Raw genomic sequence first — 14675 nt, forward strand, 5'->3', positions numbered from 1 at the left:
TGGCAACTGAGTTGCCTGCCATTATACATCCTAGTTAAATTAATTACATACTCTACTTGTGGGGTCTTCAAGCTTTACAAAAGTTCTTTGGGCTTCATCTCCCAAAATGTATATCTTTTCCATTTCGCTCCCTTCTTTTCCTTCAAACCCCCACAAGTTCACATCATACTTCTAATCAAATACATGATATAAAAATAGAAAAAACTCAAACCTGCAAGACAGAGTTAAGCAGCAATTTATATGATAATCATATTATATTCTCAAGATTGGCCTAACACTTAGAGTGCTAAATGCTAGGCCCCTGCTTCTACCTTATTGGTCATGCCTCTTGGGGGGTTTTAAGCAGCGCCTGCAAGCAAACAACATTATGATAATCATGATTTAATTTTCCCCCTCTTGGACATGGCCACCTACACAGAAAAGCATGTATTTTTCTATACTAACCACTTAAGGGCAAGTGCCCACACGCAGACAATCCAAGGGCAATCACTCCACAACATCAATCACATGCGCACACAAAGAAAAAAAATCTTAATCCTAGCATGCCTAAGGGATTGTGCACCGAATGGGATTGTGATGAGGGCATCAGATTTAGACATGTGTACCATCGCCGGGGACGACGATCGACGGCCCTGATTCAGAGCCTTTATCTATGATGCTTTAGTTCTTTTCTTTTATTAGTTATTTCATGTTTCCGTTTGTACCCCTATGAGGGATGTTTCACTTATTGTAGCCCAAGGGCATTTGTGACTTTATGCTTTTATTTTTCTGTAAGCCTATATATAAAGGCTTGTATCATTGTATTGGATTATTATTGATTGAATAAAAATTTTCCAAGCTTTGTTCTCTTTGTGAGTGCATGAGGTTCTCTTGGTGAGTGCTTCCCCTTGAGATCTCTTTGTGAGTTCTCTAGTTATCTTTTGTTTATTATTTACTTTGCTTGCTTAAATCTTTTTCCCTAGAGAGCTCATCAAATTTTCCCCTTGGCCTTGCTCTTGCCGCCGGCCTTTAGGCCTTTCCCCACCGCCGGCCAAGCTTCCACCGCCACCCACCACCGTTCCGACGATCCCCCTCCCCCTCCACCACCTCCACGCCACCATCTCCTTTCCCCCTCCTTGAAATTTGCTTTTCAAGTTTCAATTTCTTTTCAAATTTGGGAGATCTATTTTAGGAAAGTTTTGAAATAAAATTCAAATTTGAACTTTAGATTTTATTTGGATTTTATTTCAGAAATTTTCAAATCCAATTCTCAATTTGGAAACTTCCTCTCCCTCTCCATAATTTTCTCTCCCTCCTCAAGCATGCCGCCGGCCCCCCTTATGGGGAAATCCCATTAATGCTCAATTAACCCTCTTTAATCCTATTTGAAATTCAAATTAGGATTAAAACTTTCCCTCCACTTCTCTTAAAACTGAAAACAATTTCAGTTTTCTCCCTATAATCTCTCCATAATTGAAATTTTCAATTAATGCATTGATTACATTAATTGGAATTTCAAATCCCTTACCCTTCCCCCCTAAATTTCTCTAAACCTGAATTTTCTTTTAGTTTTTGGAGTCATTCACTGCACTCCTCCCTCCTCCACCCCCATACACCCGCCGGCCTCTTCCCCTTGCTCCTACCCGCCGCCCCCCCTCCTCTCCTCCTTGGAGACGTACTCGCGGCGGCCACCTTTCCCCTTCTCCGAGGATGCATGGATGTTCCCGAATGGAATTTCGGGTTTGAATATGACGATCAAGGACGAGTAGACATCCTCCGGTCCCCTTTCTTTGACGTCGGATTCGATTTCGACGACACCGTTGAGGAGTATTTGGCCCGGATCGTACCCACCTTGATAGAGACCGTCGACGATCATTTTTCAGTGTACACTTGGATCGTCAAAGGACGTCGCTTTGCAACACCTCCACAACCCGCGCCGACCTCTTCCTCCCTACGGATCTACGGCACCATCGCCCTAGGAGTGATCTCCTCCATCGTGTGGTTCTTCTTCTCCCAACAAGCCTAGGAGTAGGTAAATGAGAGCGGCCTCAAGGTGAGACAATCGCTTTGTTAACCTTGGGATTCTTGTTGTTCGTTTCATTTGCTTTACGTTTATGAAAGTTGTTATTTTTCTCGGCCTTGCTAATTTAGGTGTAAGTGCTAGCCTAGTCGTAGTTAACAATTGAGATTTCCGAAAAGCTTGAATTGGGAACAAGATTTAACTTGCAATTATCATACTTGGATAATCTTTTGTTAAACTTCTAAATACAAATCCTGGATTTACATCATATTACATCACACACACTCATATATAAATGCCTGTATTACATTTTTTTTATTTGATTCTTAAAATTTTTAATATGCATCTTTATCTTTCAAAATTATTTGTTACGCTTAGCATTTAGTCTTCTTCAGTTTTGCGTAAATTATAAATAAACAACAAATTTTACTAAGATCATGCTTCCCTGCTTTGAAGCTTACTCTTTGGAAGGGGCTTAACACTACAAATTATACTCTCACATATTTAAACATGATAAAACGGGGCAACCCCACTCTAGTTGAGTCAAAAAATTTCTTCAAGATGCACAATCCGGTGGTCAAATTTAATGCGAATACAGGTTTGGCGGTGAAGGATGGAAGAGAATAACATCAAAGAGCAGTATCTCCACCAACAATAGATATCAATAGAATATGCAGAGAAGAAATAACTCAAGTCTTACTTTAAACTGAGACTTGAGAGGATGATGTAATAAACACTAAAAAGATAGTTGAACTTTACGAATTATTTATAAAAATAGAATACGGGTACACATAATGATTAAACAAAAAACATCAACTTCCCAAGCAGATCTAGAAATAAGTTTCATGGCTACAGATGCATGTTTTCACATAATAAGCTTCTACCTGAAAGCAACCCTAAAACAAATTCATTTTAAACCAATAGCCTTCCGCAATCTTACCTAATTAATTTGTTTCATCAACATTCATATGATAAGTAAAAGCTCCCACAAGACACAATTATAGGGTGTTCAAACATAGATAAAAACGGACTGAGAATTTAGGGAATTAAATTCAATTTTACAAAGAAGGCGTCCTAAGGGGATGTGGGATACAAAATACAATAGGATTCAGGTATAAGGACGACAGGTACCGAAAAAGATAGATATCTTTATAAAAATTGATATAACCAAAAAGGTGTATTGTTTGAAAGCATTTAAACTTAGAAGTAAAGATAGTCCTACCAGTATTTTGTCAACCTTAGATCAATTTTCTTTCTAGTAAAACTTGTAAAACCAAATACTAATAATATTGGTAACAGTGGATAGATTGCAGGCCTGAAACTTCATGAAGTGAGCAAGCTAAAATGCATAATTACATAGTTCCTACTTGCCTCCATTATGAAACCCCGAACTCGTAATTTGGTACCCACTGTAGCCACAATTTGCATTCGCATAAATACACAAGGATTGGAAAATCTAAATGGGTAATCAGCAATATGCATTCATGATTAAAGCTGGTACATCGGAATCTCCTAAGCTAAGTATCCAGAACTGCATCTCAACCTACATTCTCTTGAGCTATATCATAATAGTTGAAACCATTCACCCAATGTTTTTGGCATAATTAAGCTTTCAATTCTAGTACATTATTGATATGGTTGTGAAAATATAGGGATTAAGCATCGATACACAATGTATTTTAGATTAGCCACCGATAGTTTCCAAAATTCTAATCTAAAATTTTAGGCTATTCTCCACAAAAACTAGGACAAAATCTAGACGCATAAATAAAACTTGCCCATAAAAATTTCCTAGATAGAATGAGACAAATCAAGTGGCACAGAATAATATTATTTCTAAAATATAAGGCTGTTAAAACTAACTTGATTTTTTTATCTATCAACTTTCTGAATTTTAAAAATTTATAAATGCTTAGAGTTCTTGATTTATTTATAGCTAGATATAAAACAAACTACAAACTACCTGGATTTATTTAGTTTTTTTGTATGATTTAGCCAATTGTGTTTACTTATATGAAAATTGTTTTCTTTATGGTTAACATATACTTGATCTATGTTGCTTAAAATTTTAACATCCTTCATTATATTTTGCGATTTTAGATGTCAAATTGTGGAGAAAGTTCAAATGTAACATGGTCTTCTCAAAACTCAATCACCACATAGCAAATCCATGTCATAGATGAGATAAGCACTTTGAATAGCCAACCACATATTTTCAAGAAAAAGAAAGGAACCAAGAACAATATCCAAGGCGTGGGATCATTTTGGTAAGCATACTTTTGATTAAGGAAAAAAAATAAGAGTAAATACCATTATTGTGGAAAGGCATATCATCATGATGCAAAGATCAATGGTACTAAAAATTTGAGGATGCATCTAACTATATGTCAAAAGAATCCTCATAACAGCACAAGTAATCAAGCAAATTAGACTATAACTTGGTGTCAAAGGATATGACAGTGGTGCTGAAGGCTTAAAGACTTGACAAAGAGTATGCTAGAAAAACTATAGATGTAATGGTGATTGCTAAATAATTGCTTTTTAAACATGTGGTCGGTTAAGGATATACAATCTTGATGGAATCCAAATGTGAATGTTATAAGTACTACTTAGACGAGATAGGTAGTCTAAACAATTTTTAAAGGATTCCACTGTCAGAATTTATTTAATCATTGATAGTTGGCAACAATTCAAATAAGCAACACGTGTCATACTGCATATTTCATTGATGATAATTGAAAACTGAATAAAATAGCAATAAACTTTTGTCCAATAAGCGATCACAAAGGTGAATTACTTCAACAACAGATTCAAAAATGTTTAATTGATTGGGGTATCAATGCAATTTTTATAGTTTTTTGTAGATAATGCAAGTTCTCCTGATGATTTTATTTAACGTTGTCGTCAAATTTTTATTCTGTAATTTTTGTTTTCCACAATACCAACATCCCATCTCATCCCTCATTAATCATTTCCAGCCCTCACCTTCAGAAAAATGAAATAAAGAAAACAAGCTTAACATCCATTCAACCAAACTAGGTCCTATATGACTTGCGCTTGATATTGCTCTCGTTTCTTAAGCTTGATCCCCTTGAAAAATTCCCATAAACTTCACAATTAATATAAAAACATTCCCATTCCATGTTCAAGTATTGCGAGGCCTAGAGATCCACCTTTTGATCAAGCCCTAAATACATAAACCCTGCTTTTGTATTCTCGACCAAAGTAGAGTTTCCTCTAATTGGCCGACCCTTACCTCGCCACCACCACTCCTACACCCCATACTCCCATTCACAGGGTTCCAATGATCAAAAGAACAACCTCTACAGCAAGCATTAGCCTTTGGAATAATCTAAACTTGAGCCTCCATTAAAATTGGTATTAGAGAAAAAAAAACCTAGAAATTAAAGATTTAAAGAGCACTTCAAGCCAACAACATAAGCTTGGTAAGTCATCATGGCACTTTTTAAAAAGATTATTTGTACCTTGAAGAGATTTCAAGATTACTTCAATGAAAGATACAACATACAACAACAACAGCAAGCCTTAATCCCAGTACGTGGGGTGAGCTACATGAATCCTTTTTCTCCATTGTGTCTTGTTAAGAGTCAAATTCTCATTTAAAACTTAAAAAAAAAAAATCATTTCTAATACTTTCAAACAAAGCTTTTTTAAGTCTACCTTACCTTTCTTAACATGAGTCAATCTAATACATCTACTCTCCTAACTGGTTCGTCGAAAGGCCAATATTTTATGTGGCCAAACCATCTAAGGTGACTCTCTCTTATCTTATTTGCCACTAGAGATACTCCATTCATATACATACCATTTTGTAGGGGTGTCAAAATTAGGTTCAAGTCGAACCCAGTTTTGACCCACTACTATTTGAGAAGACCCGAATCCGACCCATTTTTTTAGACGGTTCAGAAATTTTAACCCGGACATGACCCGTTGGGTTTCTGGGTTAACCCGACCCGAGTCGAAACCAAGGTAGCCGAAGAAGCATCCGAATGGGAGAATATGGTTACTTTCATCGTCGTTACTTCCAATCCAACAAAACAACGACGAGTTATCGTGAGCCTCGTGACTTCCAACCCGACAGGAGGAATGTCATCGGAGGGGAAGAAATCTTTTATAGTTTTATTGGTTACCTTCACAATGAGCGAGCTCCCTAGTTCCTCCTATCTTCATCATTGTGTCATTACTTCTGATCCAACAATCAAACGGCGAGCTGTCGTCTGTCATGACCTATGATGCACCGACACTTCTCCTCAAAGAGGCGTTCAATGTCTGACACCGTATCCGACACGACACTCGTCTGACACTCCAACTTGTCGGACACGCCGAAAACGTGTCCGATTAAAAAATATTAAATACAAATTGAACACGCGTGTCCGACATGCATATCTTAAATATTTAATGAATTTTTTAAATATAATTTCTTGTAGTTTGCGGGAGCGGGATTTAAACTAAATTTCTTATTTCATATCCACAACACCAAATCAACGTCCGCACTTAATACCCAATCATCGAATATTCTCGATTTCATTTCTTTTTGACAGTGAAGGTATTTTCATCTCCTCTCTCAGTGACTAATAAACAGCATTGACGCCTGACTCTCGATATCCTAATACTAATTATTTTAAGCACAAATTCTACTTAAATGACTTATTATTTTCAATTTATTTTTAAAATTATACTTATTTAATTTTTATACTATTTTTTAAATATAAAAATTATAATACCGTGGCCAACCCATATTCGTGTCCTATATTTTTAATAACTAACGTGTCCCGTGTCCATGTCGTGTTGTATCCGTGTCGTCGTGTCTGTGTCTGTGCATCATAGGTCGTGACTTCCGACCGATACGAAGGAACGTCGTTGAAGGAGGTAGAGTTTTATGAGATCAACGCGTTCAAAATAAAAACTTTACCTCGTGAGTCACGAGAGCAAAGCAGGCGAAGTCAATTAGCAAATTGGGTATGAACGGCAGGAGAAAAGGAAAAGCAAATCCTAACCCGGATCCAGGTCAACTTCGGTTTAGTGGTTTGACCCAGACTCGACCCAATTTTTCAAATTGGTCGAATTTTGGAACCCGAACTAGACCCATATGCCAAACGGGTTGACCCGAACCAGAAATTTTCAGGTCAATTTCGGTAGAATTTTCGGGTCGGGTCAAATATTGACACCCGCACCGTTTCACATTGTCTTTAAGAGTAAAGTCACTCTTCCACCTGAGCATCCTCATCTCTGCAACACTTAACTTAATTTTATGCTTCTCTTCTAATGGCCACATTCGGCACCACAAAGCATTGCAGGTCTCACCACCATCTTATAGAATTTTACCTTAAGTTTGAGGGGTTCTTTTCTATCACAAAACAGGCCCGATGCATTCCTCTGCTTAAACCATCCAACTTGAATTCTACTAATTATATCTCTATTTTTTTTCCAACGAAAGATACAACAAAATGAAGGAATTTTTGGCCATTATTAGAGAAGAATATAAACACGTGAAAAATAAGATAGCATAAGTAACCATTATTCTAAAAAAATGCATAGCAAAATCATCTTCTTTAAAATCACTCTTCCTCCACCATGTGAAGCAACACCATGTGCATCATTTGCAAATACACTCAGTCCCCAAGTGCATGGTAAGATCCTCCCACAATTTTTACCAGCAACAAAGATCAACTCTATAGGGAAAAGTTCTCAAGTGGATGAGAATTAATGCAAACGGAAGTGTCATCCTAAAGTTGGTAAATCTTAAAGAATATTCAATTTTACTATAATGACTGGATAGATAGCCTCTTACACATGATAATATCAAGAGAATGTCAACTATAATTTAATAGCCCTTTGTGTCACTTTGATAGTTTTTTTTTTTTTTACCATTATATGTTTGTTGATGTGTCGAGACAATTATATGTGTTGGTTTTGTTGTCTTATTTTAATGTCATTGTAATTTAATTCACGAAGGAAATTTTAAGGTGTCATGACATTTCACATGCACATAAAATTAACATTATATCACATTACTCTATATATCTTACAGAATGCCTTATTTATTTTGTACATCTCATTTTCTTCTAAGTTAATATCTAGTGTCTCATATAAATTAGCAAAAGTTGCAGCTCTTTTGCTTTTCTTAATAACGTATTTGCTAAATATTTATCTTCATTATAATTATTATAAACCAAAAGAGTGTTAGTGGTAGGCCAAGTTGGTGTTGAATCACACAAATATCATTGTGCCCATTGCACAATGGCTAGATTTACTTGCACATTTTCATATTTATGTGATGGCCTCTGTTAAATGCTTATATATATTATCATGGTTGAATAGATCTTTTTTACTTGTGCTCTAAAGTTATATTGTTGGGTCATAGAATCATATCTCCAGCATCACCATTATATAGCTTTGTGTGGACACTAGTGTTTCATTACACTTGTAGGTTTCATCTTATCCTTACAAGTTTATGTGCTACGTTTAGTTGATTGGAATCTACATTATTGTGAATAATGCTTGATCGCTAACTAGTTAGCAACTTAGCATTACTTATATTGTATGCATACACATAAATGTGGTTGCATTTGTGTGATTATTAATATTTTATTGTGTATATTGTGCAAGGGTTTCAAATGGAAGAGCTTCAAAATGTGATTTTACCAACACGATTCAACTTGATGTGCTTAACCATCAAGCATTACATGCAAGACTAATCATACGATTCACGTCATTATTTCTGCATGTAGTATTTCAAAAAGGAGCCTCCTTATGCAAGATCATTACAATAGTCGATTCTTCTACATTAGAATATCACACTTTAGGCGTAATTAAATAATTAAAAAATAAATTAAATTTCAATTAACCAAATATTATTTGGTTTGATGATGATATGATTAGATTTTATTTAGTTTTCATATAATTAGATTTAATAATATTTGATGGAATCAAATATTTGATTGGAAAATAATAACAAGATTTGATTATATGCCAAATTATTTGATTTGATTTTATTATACTTTGTTTTCAAACATGTAAACCCTATATATTCTATAAATAGGGGTATAATGATGTAAAACGTAAATGCCATTTACTTGCATAGGTGGCAAGATTAATTAAATCCCAAATCAATTTGGGGAGAGAATGAAAATCTGAAATTAAATTTCAGAATAAGAGGAATTGGCGGGATGAATTTGAATTTAAATTCAAATTTAATGGGGAGAATTAAATTGGATGAGAGGGAATTGTGGGAGGTTTGATTGGAAAATAATAACAAGATTTGATTATATGCCAAATTATTTGATTTGATTTTATTATATTTTGTTTTCAAACATGTCAACCCTATATATTCTATAATAGGGGTATAATGAATGAATAAACATAATATTATTGAATTTGAAAAGTTTCTATCTCTATCTCTAACTCATTATGAAGATTCATATCAAAAATTCCTAAAGATTAATTTCGGTTCCCATCACCTCAACAGCCCTTGTAAAACTGGTCTGGCACCATAAGAAAAGCTTGATCATAGTTGATATGATAATTTATATGTTGAAATGATATTAACGTATAATTTCAGTTTACCAACTTTCTTGGAAAGCAATCTGTACCTGTTAATCTATCAACAGAACATAAATTTGGAAAGTTGACAATGATTACTTAAATTTTCAACGTCGAAAATCTCCATCAAAAAAGCAAATGAAGGTTCAATATTGAATCAAAATGCAACCAAATATGTTGTTATTCAAAATGCCATTTGTTCAATATAATTTCCCCACCGAATAGTTACCTGTAGTATAAGATGGCTGCCTTAAAATGTATAAAGCAACCAAATTAGACCCAATTCTTGTTGGATTAATTAAATCAGCTTAAATCAAGTTTGTGTGACAAGAAAAAGTCACAAAATGCAGCCAACTTCAACAGTCAAAGAGATGCATTGTTTCCCAACCAAAGTCAAGAACCCAATCCTCCAAAACTTTAGAGATTGGTCTTACAAGATCAAAACCAGCAGCAACTTGAGAGGGATATTACATTGGAATATTAAGTTTGAGCATACATTCTGGTCGATCATTGCAAACTCAATTGTAGGTAATTGTAATTTTGTAATCATCGTTATCATTGGTAGTAGGGATTTTTTCAGAAGGTAGGTTTATTTAGTCATTTAAATTGTCAATTTGCTAAGTAAAATAGGAATCGTGCTCGGCAACTTTTTAAGACAATCATATCCTTAATCAGCTCAGTTTCTTATAACTTTTCCCTCTCAAGATTTCACTTACTATTATCAATTCCTTATCTTGACCTTCAGCACATCAACCCATCTCCCTTCCTCATGGTGCACCTAGCTGGCCATTCACCTATTCACAGTTGATGAAGTGGGTCGAACCATTAAAAAAAATGGAGGGTATACCTAGAAGGGGAGGATGGAGATTTGAATGGTTTCAAGGAGAGAAGAGGAATCAGGAAGAAGTGCTTTTTTTTTAAGCTGGTGGTCTGATCCAAAATCACCAAATTTCATAACAGCATAAGTTTCAACCATTTAGGACTACGAGAAATCATATCGTTCCTTTTTTTTCCTTCAAGGCTTTATTTACATAAATATTGGTTATGAAGTCCTATAAGCCAAGTTAACGTTTCAGTTTGCAGAAGAACTGAACAATCAAACTGATAGGCACAATGGTTGGAGAAGATTGCTTCTCCAGGTTCGGGTTTGAGCCACTAATTTTGTGATTTATCACTTACTATTCCTAAGAAAAGTGATACCCAAAAAAAACAGCACATTAAAAATAAGTGAATATACCGTGATGGTGAATGCTAGTTTCGTGTGAATGACAGTTTGGTTTTTGTCAGTCATGAAGTGATAAAAAACATAAAATTTAGAAAAACTGGCACTGAAATGATTATGACCAAAAAAATTTTGCAAAGCACTCAAACTTCTAAAGGGAAAAGTAAATGACTAGGACGAAAATAATCTAGAAAAAAGAGCAAATAAAATGTAGAATCATGTAACTGCACCATACGCCTAATATTTCTTGACATCTTTAGTAACCTACGATTGTGTTGCCTTGATTCTAAAGTCAGACTGAACCACTTCCAAAGGGATGGTTAACATCAATAAATAGCATCTATTAATAAAACAAAAGAAAATCTTATCACTAAAGTACGTCTTATCAAGATTTACAACTAATCACCCTGTATGGTTATATTTTGGCACATATGTCAAAAGTATGAAAATCTAGGACCTCATAACAGCATTAAGAAATACAAGACTACCTTATTATTCTCGGCCAATGCCAACACACTAAGTTGCTTCAACTTGCAAACTTGTTCGGGCAGCAAGGCTGGAAGACCACTAGCATTACCTGTAAGGCAAATTTTCCAAATTTTCAAAATATCTCCCAAGCCAAACAATCAACTAGTACTTCATCTTTCATGTAGTAGTTCTTCATTTGCAAAGATCATTAAAATAACAGACCATAAGAAGATGAATTTTTAAAGAAAGTGTTGCACTGTACCTTTTTTGGATTGAAGGAAAGGTAAGGAAATAAAATGAAATTCAAACAATATGTAAGTTAATTATGAATTTGTAGTCATTGATTTTATTTTTTCTACACTTCTTCCATCTCCTTTCACACATACTCCCAGCATCCAAACACAGCCTAAAACATTTTGAGAAGTGATTTGAAAACTTAATTCTCAATAAAAAAAAATAGAAATGGTTGTAAGCGATGATTAAAAAAAAGATAAATTAAATATCAAAGGTAAAAGGAAGCTTTACCAGAGGCAAATGAATTATTCTCAACCATTTTGAGGACATCTTAAGCAGTAAAGAAAATATGAAAAAGAACTTCAAAATGTGGCAAAGTAATCACTCGAGTAGTACATTACAAATATGCAATTAAATTCATTGTAATAAGAAAAAGCTCGGGATTTCTGTTTCCATGAAAATAACATAAATCGATCAAAAACTTATTAAGGAGCTGATTTTTTAGCTATATCTTAGGTGTCATAGCATATTTGGTATAGCTATTATGTTGTTTTGAATACAAAAACAAAAATTGGTTTATGTCAAAAATATGCAAAAATCCCCAACTTGCATATACATTCTCCGTACGAGCAATAACACATCATAGCTATACTAAATGAATAATAAAGCAGGGTCAATACCCTACAATGCAAAGGAGGGCAAAGAAAAAAGGTTAAATTGTTAATCCTACAGTCAAGATCCCAATTCAAGTTTAAAGTGACTGAAATTTGAGCAAATAAATTTAAATTAAAATAATAATAATTTAAATTTAAATTAAAAATTAAAGACATTTATTGTATGTAATTAACTATTAAATAAAATAGTTGAACATTCTACATGAACAAAAATTTTTCATTGTTTCCAAAATGGCGATTTAGGAAACTCTTCACCAGTGAAGAACCTAACGTTACGAGGAACTTTCAAATAAGGCCTCTTCTCGTATACAACTACAAGTGAAAACATCCAAATATGAAAAATCTTGGAAAAGTAGCAAGACTACATTTCAAGGATATGTCATCTACCGCAGGGCTAAACATAGAGGATGGAGACAATACAAAGCATGATACTAAAAAACACCATAGTATGGTTATGAGAACATAAAAATTCGAGGACAGACACGTTTTTAGCATGTTGATAATTAAAACAAAAAATGACCAAACATTTATTTCATATGATTGTACTGAAAATATTTAAACTATTCTTCAAGCAAGTCTCTTGTAAAAATTAAAGAAAAACGAAACATTGCAATATATGTAATTAAAAAAAAAACCAACCAGTTCGCTAGAAAATTGTACAGGTCACCAAAAGTTATTTGCAAATCCATTAATTACCATATATGATACAACAACAACAACATTAAGCCTTCATGGCTTCATCGCATTACGTAGGGTCGGCTACATGAATTTTTTTTCTCTATTCTATCCCATTAAGAGTTAAATTATCATTTAATCTAATAAAAAATATATCATTTCTAATACTTTTTAACAAAAATCTTTTTAGGTCTACCTATATCTTTTTAACATAGGCCGGATCAAATACATCTACTCTCCTAACCAGGTCATCAGAAGGCCGACGTTTTATGTAATCATATCATATAATGTGACTCTCTCTCTAATCTTATCTACCATTGGAGCTATGTTGCACCGATACTCCTATTTATGAAGGCGTGCTATATCCGATACACCGATACACGGATACGCCTCCGATACGCCACCGATACGTGTCGGATACGCCAAAGCCGTATCCAATTAAAATACTATTTAATTTCAAAAGGACACGCGTATCCGATACGAGTGTCCGTTGAAAAACAAAAATAAATCCAAAAAAAAAAAGATGCGTTGTATTTACTGCCGCGGCTGCGAGCAAGGTTCTCTCATTTTCAAGATGGATTTGAGTCTCTTGATGATATGAGAATATTAGAAATTACTAATCTTTCACTTGATGAGCCTGAATTAGAAGCTATGATATGTATTGAAGATGATATAGAAGTTCAAAGACAAACCACTGAAGAAGCTAATCATATCATTCCTTCTATTGAATAGTTGAAACTTCATGTGCTAGACAATTTCTGTTTTTGTTTATGTTTTTGTTGTTGTACTAGACATTTAATACTTACTTATATTTTAATATGATAAAGCAAAGGCTACAAATTAGGTTGTCATTTTTTTTGTAATTTAAAATATTATGCTTTGATTGTTTTCTTAATTTTTATGTATGATTTATAAACTATAATGCCGTGTCCGCGCAATACCCGTATCCTATTTTTTTAAGAATTGACGTGTCCCGTATCCGTATCGTGTCGTATCCGTGTCGCCGTATCCGTATCGGTGCAACATAGCATTGGAGCTACTCCAACCTTTTTACGTATCTACTCGTTTCGCATTTTGTCTCTAAGTGTGAAACCACTCATCCACCTAAGCATCCTCATCTCTGCAACACTTAACTTAATTTTATAGCCAACATTCTAAGCCATAAAGCATTGCAGGTCTCACCACCATCTTATAAAATTTTCACTTATATTTGAGGAGAAGTTTCCTATCACACAACAAGCTATATGGATTCCTCCACTTCAACCATCCAACTTGAATTATGCTAATAATATCTCTATCTATTTTACCATCACTTTGAACAATAGACTCAATATATCTAAAATGTACACTTTTTTTAATGACCTGATCACCCAATGTTAAAATTCCACTATTAGATTTATTACTACTAAAATAACACTCTATGTATTCAGTTTTAGATCCACTCAAATGAAACCTTTAGACTCTAAGGTTGGCCTTCATAATTCAAGTTATCCTTCAACACCCTCTCTAATCTTATCAACAAGAAGAATCTCATCAATGAAAATCATACACCATGGTACATCCTTTTGCAAATGTCTAGTAAAAGATAAGAGCTGAAAGGTGATCCTTGACGCAATCCAATTGAAATAGGAAAATAATTGGTCAAACCACATTGCATTTGAACAAAAGTACAACTTCCATATACATATCCTTAAATAACTTTAATATAAGCATTATTAACTCACTTCCTTTCTAGAACTCTCCAAAACACTTATCTTGAAATTTTGTTATATGTTTTTTTCTAAATCAATAAATATTATATGCAGTTCCTCTTTACTCTCTATATTTTTCTCCATCAATC

General features: G+C 34.2%; 1 protein-coding gene across 5 annotated transcripts in view; it reads right to left on the minus strand.

Moving 5' to 3' along the window:
• LOC110100560 (COP9 signalosome complex subunit 7) overlaps window positions 1–14675 on the minus strand; it is a 46974-nt gene that overhangs the window by 29089 nt on the left and 3210 nt on the right. For all 5 annotated transcript variants that reach the window (XM_028692549.1, XM_020828125.2, XM_020828124.2 and 2 more), the window contains exon 3: window positions 11273–11361. In XM_028692549.1, the coding sequence (XP_028548382.1) occupies window positions 11273–11361 (89 nt within the window). The remainder of the gene's footprint in view (window positions 1–11272; window positions 11362–14675) is intronic.

Source organism: Dendrobium catenatum, unplaced genomic scaffold (assembly GCF_001605985.2).
Source record: "Dendrobium catenatum unplaced genomic scaffold, ASM160598v2 original_scaffold_224352, whole genome shotgun sequence".
Classification (NCBI taxonomy): Eukaryota; Viridiplantae; Streptophyta; class Magnoliopsida; order Asparagales; family Orchidaceae; genus Dendrobium; species Dendrobium catenatum.